The 21,650-nt window shown below is 44.5% G+C and overlaps 1 protein-coding gene across 1 annotated transcript in view; it reads left to right on the top strand.

The window, feature by feature from the left end:
- Window positions 1-10,692, top strand: part of nagpa (N-acetylglucosamine-1-phosphodiester alpha-N-acetylglucosaminidase) — a 39,133-nt gene extending 28,441 nt beyond the window's left edge. The window contains exons 10-11 of the mRNA XM_055633701.1: window positions 3,281-3,362; window positions 7,484-10,692. Coding sequence (XP_055489676.1) covers window positions 3,281-3,362; window positions 7,484-7,718 — 317 coding nt within the window. The 3' untranslated portion in view covers window positions 7,719-10,692. The remainder of the gene's footprint in view (window positions 1-3,280; window positions 3,363-7,483) is intronic.
- Window positions 10,693-21,650: the final 10,958 nt, after the last annotated feature.

Raw genomic sequence — 21,650 nt, 5'->3', positions numbered from 1 at the left:
CCCTTTGTTGCATTAGCAGTATGTTTGGGATCATTGTCTTGGTGTAGAATGAACCGCCTGCCAATGGGTTTTGAGGCATTTGTTTGCACTTGAGCAGATAGGATGTGTCTATACACTTCAGAATTCATTATGCTACTACCATCAGCAGTTGCATCATCAATGAAGATAAGTGAGTCGGCACATTCAGCAGCCATACATGCCCAGGCCATAACACCCCCACCACCGTGTTTCACATATGAGATGATATGCTTTGGATCTTGGGAAGTTACTTCTATCCTCCATACTTTGCTCTGTCCATCACACTGATAGAAGTTAATCTTTGTCTCATCTGTCCACAAGAACTGTTTCCAGAACTGTGGTTGCTCTTTTAAGTATTTCTTGGCAAACTGTAACCTGGCCATCCTATTTTCGCAGCTAACCAGTGTAGCCCCTGTATTTCTGTTCATGAGTTCTTCTGCGGACAGTGGTCATTGATAAATCCACACCTGCTAAAGAATTTCTGATCTGTCGGACAGTTTGGGGATTTTTCTTTATTATAGAGAGAATTCTTCTGTCATCAGCTGTAGAGGTCTTCCTTGGCCTGCCAGTCCCTTTGTGATTAGTAAGCTCACCAGTGCTGTGTTTCTTCTTGATGATGTTCCAAACTGTTGATTTTGGTCAGCCTAAAGTTGGGCTGATGTCTCAAACAGTTTTATTCATGTTTCTCAGTCTCATAATGGCTTATTTGACTTTCATTGGCACAACTTTGGTCCTCATGTTGATAAACAGCAATAAAAGTTTCCAAAGGTGATGGAAAGACTAGAGGAAAGACTAGGTGCTGAGAGCTCTCTTATACCCGCATTAAGGAGACATTTAAACACACCTGAGCAATTACAAACGCCCATGAAGCCATGTGTCCCAAATATTATGGTGAACTGAAATGGGGGGACTATGTATAAACACACTGTAATTTCTACATGGTGAAACCAAAATGTATAAAAATATCCTTTAATAAAATCTGACAATGTGCACTTTAACCACATGTGATTTTTTTCTATTACAAATCTCAAATTGTGGAGTACAGAGGCAAATAAATAAATGATGGGTCTTTGTCCCAAACATTATGGAGGGCAGTGTGGGTAGTTCATAAGCCTTACAGGTCTCTGGCGCTGTGAAGCAGTAGCTACCCCTGCGCCACCGTGCTGCCCGTTAATGCTTTAGAGCAGACCATTACTGAAAATCTGATTATTTGAACTTTACGTTGCTGCTTGCCTGAAATAAAAAAGTGTTGCAGTTTGAGTGCTCAATCGTTTAATGATTTAAAACAAAAGAGAGTTCCCACAAGTTGAAAGAACATTTCTTATTAATCAACATCGCCTGTGAGTTAATTTGTAAACTGCACAATTCCAGAATGAATAGAACTCATTCAAAGCTCTTTGCAGCTTTGAGATTACCTGGGCGGGGGGGAAGGTACCTGCTTCTATTATTACCTTTCACTTCCTTAAAATTTTGGTGAACTTTTGTAACTTTGTAGGCGCCAAACTGTGGTGACACTTGTCTACTGCCTCGGCGAGGTCTGCTGCATGATCTTACCAGGTTATTTGCAAAACAAAGCATTTCACTGTGCCTAGGTACATAGAGTGTGGAAACAGGCCCTTCAGCCAAACCGGCCAACAATGTCCCAGCTACGCTAGTCCCACCTGCCTGCGCTTGGTCCATATCCCTCCAAACCAGTCCTATCTATGTACTTTTCTAACAGTTTCTTAAATGTTGGGATAGTCTCAGCCACAACTTTGTGTTAAAAGGTTACCCCTCAGATTCCTATTAAATATTTTTCCCTTCACCTTGAACCTGTGTCCTCTATGTCCTACATGTGACAATAGAGTTTCATTGAATCATTGAAATATTCCAGACAATGTACTATTGTGATTATAGAAACATAGAAAATAGGTGCAGGAGGAGGCCATTCGGCCCTTTGAGCCCTTAAGAATTTTATATGTTTCTATATAAGATTGTGATCATGGCTGATCGTCCCCAATCAATAACCCGTGCCTGCCTTCTCCCCATATCCCTTGATCCCACTAGCCCCTAGAGCTCTATCTAACTCCGTTTTCATCCATTTCATTGTGTGAAAACATGGCAGTATTTTGTGTTAATAATTTGCACATTGATAAAAATCCACTTTAAACCTGAAGAAAGCAAATGGCATGTTGGCCTTTATAGCGAGAGGATTTGAGTATAGGAGCAAGGAGGTCCTACTGCAGTTATACAGGGCCCTTGTGAGACCACACCTGGAATATTGTGTGCTGTTGTGGTCTCCTAATTTGAGCAAGGACATTCTTGTTATTGAGGGCGTGCAACGTAAGTTCACCAGTTCAATTCCCGGAATGGTGGGACTGACATGATGAAAGAATGGATCAACTGCGTTTATATTCACAGGAATTTAGACGGATGAGAGGAGATCTTATATAGAAACATATAAAAATCTTAAGGGATTGGACAGGCTAGATGCAGGAAAAATGGTCACGGTATTGGGGGAGTCCAGAACCAGTGGTCATTGTTTCAGAATAAGGGGGAGGCCATTTAGGACTGAGATGAGGAAAAACCTTTTCACCCAGAGAGTTGTGAATCTGTGGAATTCTCTGCCACAGAAGGATGTGGAGGCCAATTTACTGGATTATTCAAGAGTTAGATTTAGCTCTTAGGGCTAACGAATGAAGGGATATGGGGAGAAAGCAGGAACAGGGTACTGATTTTGGATGATCAGCCATGATCGTATTGAATGGCAATAGACATGTGATCATGGCTGATCATCCCCAATCAGTACCCGGTTCCTGCCTTCTCCCCATATCCCCTGTTTCCGCTATCTTTAAGAGCCCTATCTAGCTCTCTCTTGAAAGTATCTAGAGAACCAGCCTCCACTGCCCTCTGAGGCAGAGAATTCCACAGACTCGCAACTCTCTGTGTGAAAAAAGTGTTTCCTCGTCTCAGTTCTAAATGGCTTGCCCTTATTCTTAAACTGTGGCCCCTGGTTCCCCCAACATCGGGAACATGTTTCCTGACTCTTGCGTGTCCAAACCCTTAACAATCTTATATGTTTCAATAAGATACCCTCTCATCCTTCTTACCTCCAGAGTGTACAAGCCCAGCAGCTCCATTCTCACAGCATATGACAGTCCCGCCATCCCAGGAATTAACCTTGTAAACCTACGCTGCGATACTGGCTCGAAGGACCGAATGGCCTACTTCTGCACCAATTTTCCATGTTTCTAAGACAATGTCTTTTGCCTTTATATTACAGTGCGTCAATGTGTAGCTTCAGAGAAGTCTGAAATCTGGAAAAACAAACATGGTTTTGAAGAAACTTTACACTTAATCAAACAGTATGTCTAGTTTTTTTTTCTGCCTTGTTTGTGATTGTTTCTTGACATTCAGCAGTATTAACAATAACTACATGTGTCTCACTATTTGGGCAAAATGATTATCATTTTAACCCTGGAGAAACTCAGCAGGTGAGGCAGCATCTGCGGAGCGAAGGAATAGGCGATGTTTTGGTTCTTCACCCGAAACGTCGCCTATTCCTTCACTCCATAGATGCTGCCTCATCCACTGAGTTTCTCCAGCATTTTTGTCTACCTTTGATTTTTCCAGCATCTGCAGTTCTTTCTTAATCATTTTAACTCTCAATACTTTGCCTTTGGAAGTGGAGAAGGTCTGTAGTCAAACAAAACTTTAGGTTGGAAATACAGGGACAATCAATCCCTGGTTTAATTACTAGGCAGTATACTCTCTTGTTACATTTGAGGTATCCTAAAATGTATGCTGGCTAGACATCCCACTTACCCAGTCTAAAGCTTAAATATAGTTTACAGTGTCAAAGATTTTAAAATGATGGGTATTTGTTTTCATTTATGGGTTAAGATTAATAGATTATCTGAAAAGGAGAAGATCTTTAGGACGGCACAATGGTAGAGTTGCTACCTTACAGCGCCGGTGACCCGGGTTCAATCCTAACTACGGGTGCTTTCTGTAGGGAGTTTGTACGTTCTCCCTGTATCCGCGTGGGTTTTCTCCGGGGCTCTGGTTTGCTCCCATACCCCAAAGACGTACAGGGTTGTAGGTTAATTAGCTTCTGTAAATTGTCCCTGGTGTGTAGGACAGAACGAGTGTGTGGGGTGATCGCTGGTCGGCACAGACTCGGTGGGCTAATGGTTTCCAGGCTGTGTCTCTATATTAAACTAAACTCTGTAGTTCAAAGATGAACCTTCCATTCAGATTCCATTCGAAGCACTGACCCTTTCCACAAGTTTCAGATTAGCCCTCATTAAAGTCTATAACAAATTCACAGAACAGTGAGATTTAGTTTTTGTAACTTAAGATCCCTACATAAATAAACCAAATTCTATTCAACTGAAGAAGGTATTTCCACGGCAAGTCATTGATTTATAATACTGCAGTGTCGTAGAATCATACAACATGGAACCATGCCCTTCCAGCCAACTTGCCCATGCCAACCAAGAAGCCCCATCTATACTCGTCCCACCTGCATGCGTTTGGCCCATACCCCTTTATACTTCGAAGGTACACAAAAATGCTGGAGAAACTCAGCGGGTGCAGCAGCATCTATGGAGCGAAGGAAATAGGCGACGTTTCGGGCCGAAACCATTCTTAAGACTGATGGGGGGTGGGAGGGAGAAGGAAGGAAAAGGGGAGGGGGAGGAGGAGGAGCCCGAGGGCGGGGGGATGGGAGGAGACGGCTTGAGGGTTAAGGAAGGGGAGGAGACAGCAAGGGCTAGCAAAATTGGGAGAATTCAACGTTCATGCCATCCGGACGCAAGCAACCCAGGCGGAATATGAGGTGCTGTTCCTCCAATTTCCGGTGTTGCTCACTCTGGCAATGGAGGAGACCCAGGACTGAGAGGTCGGATTGGGAGGGGGAGTTGAAGTGCTGAGCCACCGGGAGTTCAGGTAGGATATTCCCGTCTTCCCACCCTGCCCCCTGTAAAGAGTCCATCCCCTACTCCCAATTCCTCCGCCTACGCCGCATCTGTTCCCAGGATGAGACGTTCCACACCAGGGCATCGGAAATGTCCTCGTTCTTCAGGGAACGGGGATTCCCCTCCGCCACCATAGATGAGGCTCACACCAGGTTCTCATCCATACCCCGCAACACTGCTCTCTCTCCCCATCCCCGCACTTGCAACAAGGGCAGAGTCCCCCTAGTTCTCCCCTTTCACCCCACCAGCCGGCAAATACAACACATAATCCTCCGCCATTTCCGCCACCTCCAACGTGGTCCCACCACTCGCCACATCTTCCCATCTCCCCTATGTCTGCCTTCCGCAAAGACCGCTCCCTCCGCAACTCCCTTGTCAATTCTTCCCTTCCCTCCCGTACCACCCCCTCCCCGGGCACTTTCCGTTGCAACCGCAAGAAATGCAACACCTGTCCCTTCACCTCCCCCCCCTTGACTCCATTCAAGGACCCAAGCAGTTGTTCCAGGTGCAACAAAGGTTTACCTGTATCTCCTCCAACCTAATCTACTGCATCCGCTGCTCTAGATGTCAGCTGATTTACATCGGGGAGATTAAGCGGAGGTTGGGCGATCGTTTCGACGAACACCTCCGCTCAGTCCACAATAACCTACCTGAACTCCCGGTGGCTCAGCACTTCAACTCCCCCTCCCATTCCTAATCCGACCTCTCTGTCCTGGGTCTCCTCCATTGCCAGAGTGAGCAACACCGGAAATTGGAGGAACAGCACCTCATATTCCGCCTGGGTTGCTTGCGTCCGGATGGCATGTACGTTGAATTCTCCCAATTTTGCTAGCCCTTGCTGTCTCCTCCCCTTCCTTAACCCTCGAGCTGTCTCCTCCCATCCCCCCGCCCTCGGGCTCTTCCTCCCTTTTTTCCCTCCCTCTTCCCCCCCCCCCCCCCCCCCATCAGTCTGAAGAAGGGTTTTGGCCCGAAACGTCGCCTATTTCCTTCGCTCCATAGATGCTGCTGCACCCGCTGAGTTTCTCCAGCATTTTTGTGTACCTTCGATCTTCCAGCATCTGCAGTTCCTTCTTGATCCCTTTATACTTCTCCTATCCATGTCCAAATGTGTTTCAAACGTTGTTTTAGTAGCTGCCTCAATTACCTCCTCTGGCAAATCACTCATCCGTATCTGTTAAGAACATTTTGGACCTTCCAACATGAATTCATCCTCTTGAAATGGTTTGAAAATAGGCATTTGTTTCCTTTTGTTGCGGGGCGTGATCTCATGGAAGATTCCATTGTGGCTTTTACAAGGTAAATCTGGTAAGGATGATTCTTCTGGGAGCATCTGGCATGGGCTCACGATAAGATATTAAGTCAAAAAGATTACAATAGGAGGAATTTCATGAATATTTGTATTTCACTATCTCTAGTCTTTAGAGATTCGGCGCAGAAACGGGCCCATCGAGTCCACGCCAACCAGCGATCACTCTGTGCACCAGCACTATCCTACACACTACAGGCAATTTACAGAAGCCAATTAAACTACAAACCCGTACGTCTTTGGAGTGTGGGGGGAAAACAGGAGCACCCAGAGAGAATTCACGCGGTCATAACAAGAATGTGCAAACTCCGTAAAGACAGTACCCTTAGTCAGGATCAAACATAGAAACATAGAAACTAGGTGCAGGAGGAGGCTATTCGGCCCTTCGAGCCATGATTCATTGTGATCATGGCTGATCGTCCCTTATCAATAACCCGTGCCTGCCTTCTCCCCATATCCCTTGACTCCACTTGCCCCTAACTCTCTCTTAAATCCATCCAGTGACTTGGCCTCCACTGCGCTCTGTGGCAGGGAATTCCATAAATTCCATAAAGTTTTTTTCTCAGCTCAGCCTTAAATGACCTCCCCTTTATTCTAAGACCCTGGTTCTGGACTCGCCCAACATTGGGAACATTTTTCCTGCATCTAGCTTGTCCAGTCCTTTTATAATTTTATATGTTTCTATAACATCCCCCTCATCCTTCTAAACTCCAGTGAATACAAGCCCAGTCTCTTCAATCATTCCTCATATGACAGTCCCGCCATCCCAGGGATCAATCTCGTGAACCTACGCTGCACTGCTTCAACTGCTTGCCAAAGAAACCCGGGTCTCTGATGCAGTAAGGCAGCAACTCTACCGCTGCGGCTCTGCGTGCCGCCCGTCTCTAAAGACTCTGCATGTCGTTTCAATAAAGAGACCCACTGCTAGACTGTAGGGCTACTTAGATCGTGCAGGAAAGTTGAAATGAGGGCAAGGAATAGTACGGCCCTGTTTGTGTTGAATGGCGGGGTCTTTATGACCCACGAGCATTTTTGCTCGTTGCTGGTTGAAAAGCGCATTAAAACAAAAGGCTGGTTTGAAATTTTCTGCAATTGTGTGACTTTTGGGGGAAAAAATGCCTGTTCTTTATTATACTAAAGAGATGCAAATGTGTTTGTGAACAATGAGAAAAGTAATGGAGCCTCTTTCTATCTTGAACAGGAAAAGTTGGCTGATCATAACAATCACCCTCCTCGGCTTCCTGTTACTGAGTGCGGCGGGAAATCTTTTCCAATTTTGCCAAAGAAATGGATTCCACGGCGAGTATTCCTATCAAAGACTAAAAGAATGCAACGGGCAATTAAGTTGTGTTGACATTCCCGAAATAATCCCTTTGAAACGGAATGAAACGTCGTTTGAAGAGGACGACGGGAATTCGGAAACTATGAAATTTTAGCAACATTTGCACTTCCATACCAATGTGGTCTTTTTGCTGCCTTGTTCTACTTTTGCCAAAGCAGCTGAATTTTTTCAATTAAAAGAAAATGGGGAAACTTGAATAGATTTCACGTGAATTACGCTCTCTGTTGAAGGTCATCACCCTCAGGTATTGCAGCACCGTGTAAACCAAATATACTAATGTGAAAGAGTGTAACTATGTGTAAGTATACCTCAAGTATACCCGGTATACTTCATGTGCAGAGTTGCCAAGTTGAAGACAGTGATGATTTGAATGTTGTCCTCTTGACATATTTGTATCCGCCTTTTCATTTCTACCTTAACATAATTCCTTTCCCTCCAGACCCACCAGCCTCCCAGAATGCCCAGTGCAAATACAAAGACGAGGGTTGCAGCCATTGAGATGTGAACTTTGTAAGACGTTAAGGGGAACTGATAGGCTATCAACTACTTGACTTGTTGGTCGGCAAGTCTGGACTAAAATTCGGAGCCAGTCTTGTTTGGAATGAGGTTAGGAATACTTATTAACATGCAAAGAATGGTGGAAGATTATTCTTTCTTCCACAGACTAAACTAATGCTTAGTCAGCTGTTAATTTATATACACGACAAAAGTATTCTTTGTTGACCAAAGCTGTATGGGCAATTGGGGCACTGATTATTAGGTCACCTACACAAGGGAGCAATGTTACACTGAAATTAGATGAAAACTGTGCATTTTTGAACATTTAGGCACTTCTTATTTGTAGTTTAGGTGTATTTGTGCTTTACAACTCTTTGCGCAATCATTTGACCTGATCCAAAGAAAATGAAAATCAACTTAATACATCATGTGTAAATTGGGACAAAATATTCTATTTCTATTCTATTTTCTATCTTATTACTCGGAGAGTGGTAGCTGTGTGGAATGAGCTTCCAGTGAAGGTGGTGGAGGCAGGTTCGTTTTTATCATTTAAAAATAAATTGGATAGTTATATGGATGGGAAGGGAATGGAGGGTTATGGTCTGAGCGCAGGTATATGCGACTAGGGGAGATTATGTGTTCGGCAAGGACTAGAAGGGTCGAGATGGCCTGTTTCCGTGCTGTAATTGTTATACTATATTATATTATACAAGGAATTTGCCTTGGTGCTCCTCCACGCAAGTGACAACATGACATAGTGCCAGTGAGGATGACACATAAAATATTAAACATTAATAATACAACATTATCGATTAAACATGTGAATGAAATAAAATACCAGAGCAAAAGGAGGCTACAGATTTTTGGTTATTGAGTAGTGCTACTACTTGTGGAAAAAAACTGTTTTTATGTCTGGCTGTGGCAGCTCTGACAGTCCGGAGTCGTCTTCCAGAGAGAAGTGATTCAAAGAGTTTGTGGCCAAGGTGAGAGGGGTCAGAGATGATCTTACCCGCTCGCTTCCTGGCCCTTCCCGTGTACAGTTTGTACACTGGCCTCCTCTTTGAGATTTTGCCCTGTCACCATGCTTTCTTGATTTAAAAAGAAAATATTTGTACACACACTGGATTGCACAATAATGAACAATTGATTTTAGCTATAACCATAAATTATGCTTGTGTTTCAATTCCCCTGTAAATGGCACAAAAATACAACAATGTAAGGAATTACCACCACAAGGGAAGGTTCCACAACATATTTTCCAATTTACTTTGAAGATATATATTCATAACTTATTTTAATATGTCTGACATGTATTTGTGAAATGGTACTGCTGCGCTTTTTCAATCAATTTGAGGCAACTAAAACTCATGAACGGATGTCTAGATAAGGACTCGCAAATTGTACGCTACCAAATAGAGGAAAAATTGCGGTAATCTGTGTTGTACCCACAGATATACTCAATGTGCTTGCTAAATATGGCGCAAGATTCCATTTTATGCACTAAGTATTTTTGCCAATGGGAAAAAAAAAGTGCAATAAATTCTATATTCTGCCACTATCTGTTTTACAGGTGAATGTAATTTTAAGAGTATTGCTCATCTACAAAAATAACTTTATCCATTGATTGTGTATTGCTATAAGTATGCAGCATTTCTTACTGCAAAGATGATTGCCAAGATTCCATGGTCAGCATAGTGGCACAGCTGGTAGAGTTGCTTTCTCGCAGCACCAGAGACCCCAGTTCGATCCTGACCTCGGGTGCTGTGTAGAGTTTGCACATTCTCCCATTGGATTTCCCCCGGGCGCTCCGGTTTCTTCCCACATCCCAAAGAAGTGGGTTTCCAGGTCAATTATCCACAGTAAATTGCCCCCGGTATGTAGGGGGTGACTGCAAAAGTTGTATAACATAAACCTAGTGTGATTGATGGTCGGCGTGGACTCAGTGGGCCGAAGGTCCGTTTCCATGCAGTATCTTTCAATCAATATCTTTCAATCAATCATATCTAAAAATAATAATTAATGCATGAAAAGGCACAGGCACATCATGGACCAGCAGCCAAAGTTTTGGACGCTCCAGCGATCCAGGTTTTAATCCCACCAAGGCAGCAGGGGATTTTTAATTGAAAAAAATATTGATTACATTTGGAATTAAACCTGGTCTCTGTCAAATAACTTTAAAACTTCTGGATTGTCATTAAAAACCCATCTAATTGACTAGTGTCCTTCAGACACTAAATTTAGTGGATTGTCATAAAAATCTACTAAAATTGTCAACTTCAAATAATTCCCTAGTTGGGGATAGACATGCAAAAATGTGAATATTAAAAAGGGAGAAATTATTCTGATAGTAACTATCCCATATTGTATCCAAGTATAATCCTTGGCTGGGATCTATAGAAACATGTTTTAAATTTGTTTACATTTACTACTTTTGGACTGGAACATTTTAGATGAAAAATTAATGAATGACATTTCTGCAAAAAAAAAACTAGCAATGTCTTTTGTGGAAGCGATTAAGATGGTTTATATTTTAGCTGTGATTCTGTATTAAAACATACTTAATGAACACATTTTGGAAAATGGATATGTGGTCTTTTCTTAATAATATATTTTAAAATCTTTTAATTAAATTGAATGAATGTAAATTCCATTTTCTGTCTTCATAAGTTCAGGTGGTGTGGCGGCGCCTATCGGCAGCGGCTCGACTACAGACCGTCTGTCTTTTTTTTAATTTTTTGTCTCGTTAAATGTATGTCTTGACCCTAGTTTTATTATTTTTCTTTAGCTGTGTATGTGTGGGGGATGGGGGAAACCGTTAATCTCTTCCCTGTACGGGGACCCGACTTTTTCCCTGTCGGGTCTCCGGTGTCGTTCGGCCTAACATCGTGGATCCGGCGGCTGCCTCTAACCAGAACCAACCTGAGGGCTCCAGTCGCAGAGCCTACGGACCTGCCATCGCGGAGCTGGCCGTGTTCGAAACGGGAAGAGTTGCGGTGGCGCGTGGCTGCGACCCGACTTCGGAGCTTCGGAGGCTCCGGCCGCAGGCCCTGTGGACGATAACATCGGGAGCTCCAGGTCCCCGGTGGGAGACCGCTTTACGGAGCTCCCACAACGGCAACTTCTTCCGCTGAAATCGCGGGGTTTAAAGGACACGGAGCGGGGCCTAACATCGCCTGGCGTGGTTTAAACGGCTGCGGGACTTACCATCCCCCGCCAGGAGCCCCAGTTCGCCTCGACACTGCAGTTGGACTGCTGGACCGTGGGAGAAGAACAATGGGAAGAGATAAGACTTTGCCTTCCATCACAGTGAGGAGGTGTTGGAGATTCACTGTGATGGACTTTATGTAAACTGTGTTAAGTGTGGGTCTTTGTTTTTTTTTGTAATGTAAGACTAGAAAATGCAATTTCGTTCAACCAAGCTGTTTGAATGACAATAAAAGGCATTCTATTCTATATTCTATTCATGTGATAGGAGCAGAATTAGGACATTCGGCCCATCAAGTCTGCTCCGCCATTCAATCATGGCTGATCAATCTCTCTCTCTTAACCCCATGCTCCTGCCTTCGCCCCATAACCCCTGATACCCGTACTAATCAAGATTAAGATTATTTTCTGCCTTAAACGCAATACTCTGTAATGTTCAGAATGCCTCCATTTTCACTCTGTTGCTCAGCATCCATTTCTTCAGCTGTTGTCTGTGAAGCAATGGATATGTTTTTGTCCTCTGTGTTAAACATGTCCTGCACGTATTTTTAAATCCCCTCTCACTTTAAAGCTATGCCCTCTATTTGACATTTCCACCCTTAGAAAAAGGTTCTGAAAGGTTCTGAATGTCTACTCCATCTGTGCCTCTCATAATTTTATGCACATCTATGTCTCCTGCAATGTTCCAGAGCAAAACAATCCATCATTTGTGCTCCTCGGGAACTCTCATTTCATTTTCTGGATTAAATTAATTTGACACTTCCACCCAACTGATCAGACCATCCTTGTCTTTCCTTCACACTATCAGCCACATAACCAGAGTTTATATCTAATACACCTGTACATTTAGAATCACAGAGTCATGCAGCACAAAAACAGGCTCTTTGAGTCCACGTTGATTATTAACAGTCATTTAAACTAATCCCACAGGAGTTTGAACGCACACCTCCCCGGTTTTCCCGGTTGCTAAACACTTTAATTCTCCATCCCATTCCCACACTGACCTTTCTGTCCTGGGTCTCCTCCATTGTCCGAGTGACGCCCAGCGCAAATTGGAGGAGCAGCACCTCATATTTGGCTTGGGCAGCTTACACCCCAGTGGTTTGAACATTGACTTTTCTAACTTCAAGTAACCCTTGCTTTCCCTCTCTCTCCATCCCTTACACCTTCCCAGTTCTTCGACCAGTCTTACTATCTCCGATTACATCTTATCTGTTTGCTTTGTTGTTACCTTCTCTCAACTAACTATGATCTATTCTACATTTCCCTTGATCTCTGTTCCCTTTGTCCTGTTTTCACACCTTACACTTCCTGATCTATACACTTCCTTATCTATGTTCCTCCCACTCCCCTGACATCAGTCTGAAGAAGGGTCTTGACCCGAAACGTCGCCCAATCCTTCTCTCCAGCGATGCTGCATGTCCCGCTGAGTTGCGGCAGCATTTTGTGTCTATCCTCCAGATTCAGGGACAGTTTCTTCCCAACTGTTATCAGGCAACAATCGTCCTCTCACCAATTAGTGTGGTCCTGACTTCCCATCCACCTCATTGGAGACCTTTTGAGCCATCGGGCTATTAAACACGACAACCTCCATGAAGCTCTGAACTACATACACTATTATTGCACTCTTATTGTTTGTTTGTGTGTGCGTGTAAAATAATGATGGTCTTTTCCCCGGTTGGATACCATGCAACAAAAACTTTTCACTGTATCTTGGTACATACGACAATTATAAACTAAAATAAGCACCCAGAGGGAAGCCATGTGGTCACGGAGAGCGTGCAAACTCCAGAGGTCAGGATTGAAACTTCATTACAGGAAAGCAGCAGTTCGACTACATTATTAATATATTCAATTAATAATGTATTTCACACTGAAATGGATCAAGTATTGTGTTGTGGGAACTTTAATCTAAAAAAACACCAATCAATGTTTGTGTCTGGTCGCTGGGCCAATTTTGCATCCAATCTGCCACTCTTATCTTGGATTGCAGGGGCTTTTGTTTTTTGTCCTTGCAGCTGTGTGGGATCCTGTAAATATCTTTGCTAAAAACCATATAGAATACATCTAATGAACTGCTTTCATTGATCATCATTCACACCGTAAAAAGTTAAATTAGGTTGTTCAGACATGATATGGTCATTAGGGATTGGAGTAGAATCAGGCCATTTGCCCCATCAAGTCTACTCCGCCATTCAATCATGGCTGATCTATCTCTCCCTCCTAACTCAATTCTCCTGCCTTCTCCCCATAACCTCTGACACCCGTACTAATTAAGGATCTATCTATCTCTGCCTTAAAAATATCCACTGACTTGCCTCCACAGCCTTCTGCGGCAAAGAATTCCACAGATTCATCATCCTCTAACTAAATAAACTTCTCCTCATCTCCTTCTTAAAAGAATGATCTTTAATTTTGAGCCTATGACCTCCAGTCATAGATTCTCCCACTAGTGGAAACTTCCTCTCCACATCCACTCTATCCAAGCCTTTCACTATTCTGTATGTTTTAATGAGGTTCCCCCCTCATTCTTCTAAACTCCAGCGAGTACAAGCCCAGTGCCGACAAAAAAACGCTCATCATAGGTTAACCTACCCATTCCTGGGATCATTCTTGTAAACCTCCTCTGGAACCTCTCCACAGCCAGCACATCCTTCCTCAGATATGGTGCCCAAAATTGCACACATTATTCCAAATCCGACCTTCCCAGTGCCTTGTAGAACCTTGGCATTACATCCATGTTTTTGTATACAAGCCCTCTTGAAATAAATGATCTTAACTTAACAGAGACATAAACTGCTGGAGTAACTCAGCAGGTCAGGCAGCGCATCTCTGAAGATGAATCATAGGTGAAGATTCAGGTCAGAACCGTTCATCAGGTCTCGTCTTGAAACGTCACCAATTTCCTTTTCTCCAGAGATGCTGCCTGACCCGCTGAGTTACTCCAGCACTTTGTGTCTCTGATGTAATCCAGCATCTGCTGTTCCTTCTTACACATCTTCCCTTAACAAGTCCACTATCCTGGTTAATCATGCTCTGTACCTCAGAATGGCTTTCAACCACTGAAGTTAAAATAACTAGCCAGTAATTCATCAGTCATCAGTCAATGAAAGTAAGCATGCAGGTACAGCAGGCAGTGGAAGAAAGTGAAAGGCATATTGGCCTTCATAACAAGAGGAGTTGAGTACAGGAGCAAAGAGGTCCTTCTGCAGTTGTACAGGCCCCAGTGAGACCACACCTGGAGTATTGTATGCAGTTTTGGTCCCCTAATTTGAGGAAGGGCATTCTTGCTATTGAGGGAGTGCAGCTTAGGTTTACAAGGTTAATTCCCGGGATGGCAGGATTGTCACATGCTGAGAGAATGGAGCAGCTGGGCTCGTACACTCTGGAGTTTAGAAGGATGAGAGGATTTCACAGAGAGTTGTGAGTGTGGAATTCTCTGCCTCGGAGGACGGTGGAGGCCGGTTCTCTGGATACTTTCAAGAGAGAGCTAGATAGGGCTCTTAAAGATAGCGGAGTCACGGGATATGGGGAGAAAGTAGGAACGGGGTACTGATTGGGGATGATCAGCCATGATCACATTGAATGGTGGTGCTGGCTCGAAGGACTGAATGGCCTACTCCTGCACCTATTGTCTATAATTGCTTGGGTCATTCTTACCCCGTGACAAAGTTGCTTGTCCCTTCTTCTGGCACAACTTCAGTAGTCGGGGAAGAATGAATGACTGTACTAGTGATTGTACATCCACAGTGATACCAACAAATCTTCTAGTTAAATGCACAGGTCACTTAGTTTAGTTTAGAGATACAGCATGGAAACAGGCCCTTCGGTCCACCGGGTCCGCGCTGACCAGCGATCCCCATGCACTAGCACTATTCTACACCCACTAGGGACAATTTTTACATATACCAAGCCAATTAACCTACAAACCTGCACGTCTTTGGAGTGTGGGAGGAAACGAAGATCTCGGGGGAAACCCACGCAGGTCACGGGGAGAACGTACAAACTCCGTACAGACAGCACCCGTAGTCGGGATCGAACCTGGGTCTCCCGCGCTGCATTCGCTATAAGGCAGCAGCTCTACCGCTGCGCCACCGTGACCGTCACTTCTGCAATAACCTTTAAAACATGGAATCTGAGGGGTAACTTTTTTACACAAAGAAAATGTTGTAAAACATTTACACAGAAGTTCATATAGATTTTGAGATTTCCTTCCCATTAATCTTTTGGTCAGATAAAATTTGGTTGTTAAAATTATTATCGGACTTGTGATGTGTTCTGGAAAATGAAATGGTCAGATAACAGGTGAGAATTGGAAGTAGGCAAAAATGCTGGAGAAACTCAGTGGGTGAGGCAGCATCTATGGAGCGAAGGAATAGGTGACGTTTCGGGTCGAGACCCTTCTTCAGACTGAGAATAGGAGAACACCACAAGGTGGTAGCACCACAACAAAGATTTAATGTCTCCCACCCTCCTCATAATGATCAGTGGGCCAAACTGTCCAACTCCTCCCGCTTCCGTCGTGGGGTAGACTGAGATTGTCTCCCCTCCCCAATCTTTGCACATTACCAATTCTTTCCACTCTTCACTTTAATTTCATGTATTTTGTGTTTTTATGACTGTTGGCAGATCAATTTCCCTCCTGGGGTCGAGACCCTTCTTCAGACTTCAGCCTCGACCCGAAACGTCACCCATTCCTTCTCTCCAGGAATGCTGCCTCACCCGCTGAGTTACTCCAGCATTTTGTGTCTATCTTCGGTTTAAACCAGCATCTGCAGTGTACCAAGGTACAGTGAAAAGCTTTTGTTGGGTGGTATCCAGTTAGCGGAAAGACAATGCATGATTACAATCGAGCTATCCATAGTGATAGTTTAAAGTTCTCCAATGAGGTAGATGGGTGGTCAGGACCGTTCTCTAGCTGATGAGACGACTGTTCTCACCATTTTTCGCCAATTTTTCTAATGTAAAGTTTAACATTTAAACAGTTTACATATGCAAGCGAAAAACTCAACGTACGCGATGTTATAGGAAGTTTAAGTAAAGAAAAATGTTTCTTTTGACATTTACTTACCATCTGCCTAGAGATTATGTCTTGGAAACAATGTACTGATTTGGTAAATGTTATTAGTTTGTTCTTAATAAGAAACCTTTATTTTCCACATGGCAGTGTCTATCTGTGGTTTGATCGGGGGTTTGTATCAAGTAGTTTTTAACAAAAAGTAGGTTACTGTTTGTGGCCACGATTTGACATTTACTCTGTTTAAAAGACTTTAGCATTGGTACAGCAAGTCATGCATGCAGAAGCAGGGCAGCATGGTGGCGCAGCGGTAGAGTTGCTGCCTTACAGTGCTTGCAGAGCCGGAGACCCGGGTCTGATCCCGACTACGGGTGCTGTCTGTACGGAGTTTGTACCATCTCCCCGTGACCACATGGGTTTTCTCCGAGATCTTCGGTTTCCTCCCACACTCCAAAGACGTACAGGTTTGTAAGTTAATTGGCTTGGTAACATTGTAAATGATCAACAAATGGTGTGTGTAGCATAATGTAAGCGCACGGAGATCGCTGGTCAGACTCGGTGGGTCGAAGGGCCTGTTTCCATGGTGTATCTATTATTAAGGGTTTGGACACGCTAGAGGCAGGAAACATGTTCCCGATGTTGGGGGGAGTCCAGAGCCAGGGGCTACAGTTTAAGAATAACGGGTGAGCCATTTAGAACGGAGACCAGGAAACACTTCTTCACACAGAGAGTTGTGAGTCTGTGGAATTCTCTGCCTCAGAGGGCGGTGGAAGCTGGTTCTCTGGATACTTTCAAGAGAGTGCTAGATAGGGCTCTTAAAGATGGGAGCCATGGGGATATGGGAGAAGGCAGGAACGGGGTACTGATTAGGGATGATCAGCCATGATCACATTAAATGGCGGTGCTGGCTCGAAGGGCAGAATGGCCTCCTCCTGCCTAGTGCCTATAGTCTATCGTATCTCTAAAATAAACGAAACAAACCATCCTTGGAGAACAGAGATAGATGACATTTCCGGTCGGGACCATTATTCAGTCTGAAGAAGTAGTGTTGTGAGCAGTTTTGGGCCACATGTCTGAGGAAGGATGCCCTGATGTTGGAGAGGGTCCAGAGGAGGTTTACGAGAATGATCCAAGGAATGTTTGGGTTAATGTATGATAAGCGTTTGTTGGCACTGGGCCAGTACTCGCTGGAGTTTAGAAGAATGAGGGTGGGACCTCATTGAAAGTTACAGAATAATGAAAGGCCTGGATCGAGAGGATCAGTGGGAGAGTCTGGGACTAGAGGACATAGAAGAAAAGAACCTACCATTAGGAAGATGAGCAGGAATTTCTTTAGTCAGAGGGTGGCGAATCTGTGGAATTCATTGCCACAGACGTCTGTGGAGGCCAAGGCAATGGATATTTTAAGTTGGAGATTGACAGATTCTTGATTAGTACAGATGTCAGGCGTTATGGGGAGAAGGCAGGAGAATGGGATTGAGAAGAAACGATTGATCAGCCATGATTGAATGGCAAAGTAGATTTGATGGGCCGAATGGCCTAATTCTGCTCCTAGAACTTCTGAACTTATGATCCGAAACTTCACCTATCCATCTTCTTCCTTCTTGCGAATGAAACATAAACCACAGGAATAGTTAGATCTCAAGCCGGGTGTCGAACAGCCAGGTTGTTGTCTCTGTTAGCGTCAATGTCTGCCAGGCCCTGAGCTCCATTTGGTGGGTGGTAGAGCGGGCACCCAGAGATGACATGGTTGGCTGTCTGTTGTTCTGCTCCACATTCACAGGCTGGTCTCTGGCGGAGCCCCCATCTCCACACGCTGGCATTGATGAAACGCCCAACTCCAGTATGAAGTATATGTTCCTGAGGAACATGGGTACCTCAGGAACATATGCTGCATGGCCCACTGACAGAAGCCATTTAACCTAGAAACCTGCAAATATATGTCGATAAAGCCCACGCAGTCACAGGGAGAACATACAAACTCCGTACAGACAGCACCTGTAGTCAGGATCGAACCTGGGTCTCTGGCGCTGTAAGGCAGCAACCGCTGCGCTACCTTGCCACCCTCTTTTAAATCTTTATCCTGTATCTGTACACTGTGGGCGGCTTGATTGTAATCATGTATTGTCGTTCCTTTGACTGGACAGCACCCAACAAATAGTTTTTACTGTACCTCGGTACACTTGACAATAATAAACTAAACTAAACTAAATAATGTGCTGCTGCCCAGAACTGTACACAATGTTCCAGCCCAGATCCAACTAATGATTTATAAAAGTTACACCATAACCTCCTGATACTCCACGCCATGATTAATGAAGGTAAATATCCCACAAGTCTTGTTAACCACATTATCTCTCTGTGCTGCCACCTGCATGGGACTTTTTGGCCTTGCACATTCAAGTCAACTAATATCTCAATATCAGAGCAGAAAACAAAATGCTGGAGGAATGGAGCAGTAGGGTGGTGCAGCTTTCTCAGCGCCAGAGTCCCGGGTTCTATCCTGACCACGGGTGCTGTCTGTACCAAGTTTGTACGTTCTACCTGTCACCTGTGTGGGTCTTACCATCACCAGTATAGGAGTAAAGAGGTTCTTCTGCAGTTGTATAGAGCTCTGGTATGACCACATCTGGAGTATTGTGTACAGTTTTGGTCTCCTAATTTGAGGAAGGACATCCTTGTGATTGAGGCAGTGCAGCGTAGGGTCACGAGATTGATCCCTGGGATGGCGGGTCTGTCATATGAAGAAAGATTGAAACGACTAGGCTTGTATTCACTGGAGTTTAGAAGGATGAGAGGGAAACTTATAGAAACATATAAAATTATAAAAGGACTGGAGAAGCTAGATGCAGGAAAAATGTTCCCAATGTTGGGCGAGTCCAAAACCAGGGGCCACAGTCTTAGACTAAAGGGGAGGTCATTTAAGACTGAGGTGAGAAAAAACATTTTCACCCAGGGAGTTGTGAATTTTTGGAATTCCCTGCCACAGAGGGCAGTGGAGGCCACGTCACTGGATGGATTTAAGAGAGAGTTAGATAGAGCTCTAGAGGCTAGTGGAGTCGAGGGATTTGGGGAGAAGGCAGGCACAGGTTATTGATAGGGGACGATCAGCCATGATCACAATGAATGGCGGTGCTGGCTCAAAGGGCCGAATGGTCTCCTTCTGCAACTGTTTTCTATGTTTTCTCCAACCCTCCAAAGACGTACAGGTTTGTCGATTAATTGGCGTGGTATACTGTAAATGTAAAATTTACGTGTTGGTTTGTGTTAATGCGCGGGGATCGCTGGTCCACGCGGACTCGGTGGGCCGAAGGGCCTGTTTCCGCACTGTATCTCGAAACTAAACAAACGTAAACTGCAGTGAATTGTGTACGCTGCCCAGACCATCATACAAACCAACCTCCCTTACATTTACCCCTACATTTACACCTCACGCTGCCTCGGCAAGGCCAGCAGCATAATCAAGGAAGAGTCGCACCCTGGCCAATCCCTCTTCTCCCCTCTCCCATCGGGCAAAAGGTAAAGAAGTGTGAAAACGCACACCTCCAGACTCAGTCAATTGATATTTTTAAGGCAGAGATAGATAGATAGAAACATAGAAAATAGGTGCAGGAAAGGCCATTCGGCCCTTCGAGACAGCACTGCCATTCAATATAATCATGGCTGATCATCCTAAATCAGTATCCCGTTCTTGCTTTCTCCCCATATCCCTTCATTTTTGATTAGTACGGGTCTGGGGTTATGGGGAGAAAGTAGGATAGTGGGGTTAGGAGGGCGAGAGGGATCAGCCATGATTGAATGCCAGAGTAGACTTGATGGGCCGAATGGCCTAATTCAGCTACTGTCACTTATGAACATGATTACAAGAGCAACTCTCAGCTGCCTGCACGCACTCCACATCCCTCTATTCCCTGCATATCTATGTGCCAGTCCCGATGTTGGGGGAGTCCAGAACCAGGGGCCACAGTTTAAGAATAAGGGGTAAGCTATTTAGAATGGAGACGAGGAAACACTTTTTCTCACAGAGAGTTGTGAGTCTGTGGAATTCTCTGCCTCAGAGAGCGGTGGAGGCCGGTTCTCTGGGTACTTTCAAGAGAGAGCTAGATAGGGCTCTTAAAAATAGCGGAGTCAGGGGATATGGGGAGAAGGCAGGAACGGAGTACTGATTGGGGATGATCAGCCATGATCACATTGAATGACGGTGCTGGCTTGAAAGGCCGAATGGCCTACTCCTGCACCTATTGTCTATTGAAGCCACTTAAGACTTTCATTGTTCCGTTTTGGGACATAGGACAATATAACACTCTTGACTCTCTCTCTCTTGAGATGACTCAAGTATTGGTCTTGCTGACCTAAATATGGTTGGTTGCTAAAGGCAGGCATTTTAATTACAAATGAGATGTAAATATGAAATGAATGAGGTCAGATCAGAAAAATAAACCATGGGATACAGAACTGTAAATCTGAAATAATTTCCCTGCTGGGATAAATAAAGTTCTATCGTATCGTAAGGTGAATGCTGGAAATATTCAGCAGCCGAGGCCGGGATTTTTATTTTTCTTTAGAGATACAGCATGGAAACAGGGCCTTTGGCCCACTGAGCCCACGCCGACTGTCGATCACACCGTTTCTATATTACGCTACTTTCCCATCCACACTAGGTCACGGGGAGAACGTACAAACTCCGCACAGACAACACCCGTAGTTAGGAGCGAACCCGGGTCTCTGGCGCCGTGAGGTAGCAACTCTATCGCTGCACCACTGTGCCGCCCCGTTATTGCTTCGATGGAGTGTGGGGGGGGGGGGGGGGGGGGGGAGCGGAGAACCCGGAGAAAACCCACGCGCTTGTGTTACTGAATAACAGTGGATTTATATGATGAGAGACACTCTGATCACTACATACATCCACAGTACGTTTGATTGCATGGTAATCAAGGGGATGTGGGGAAGGCTTCTGAAAAGCTGCCAGACCTTTACGCCCAGTGATTAAAGATCACTCCTTTGTCATTTGGTCATGTTGCCATGGTACCTCATGTTGTTTCATAAGGTCGTAAGGAATAGGAGTAGAGTTAGGCCCATTAAGTCTACTCCGCCATTCAATCATAGCTGATCTATCTCTCCCTCCTAACTGCATTCTCCTGCCTTCACCCCGTAACCCCTGACACCTGTACTAATCAAGATTCTATGTATACATTGATGGCCTCCACGGCCTTCTGTGGCAAAGAATCCCACAGATTCACCACCCTCTGACTAAAGAAATTTCTCCTCATCTCCTTCCTAAAGATACTTTCAAGAGAGAGCTAGATT

The sequence above is a fragment of the Leucoraja erinacea genome, chromosome 4 (genome assembly GCF_028641065.1).
Source record: "Leucoraja erinacea ecotype New England chromosome 4, Leri_hhj_1, whole genome shotgun sequence".
Taxonomy (NCBI): domain Eukaryota; kingdom Metazoa; phylum Chordata; class Chondrichthyes; order Rajiformes; family Rajidae; genus Leucoraja; species Leucoraja erinaceus.
Note: the sequence above shows the minus strand (reverse complement) of the source record. Positions and strands in the feature narration are given on the sequence as shown.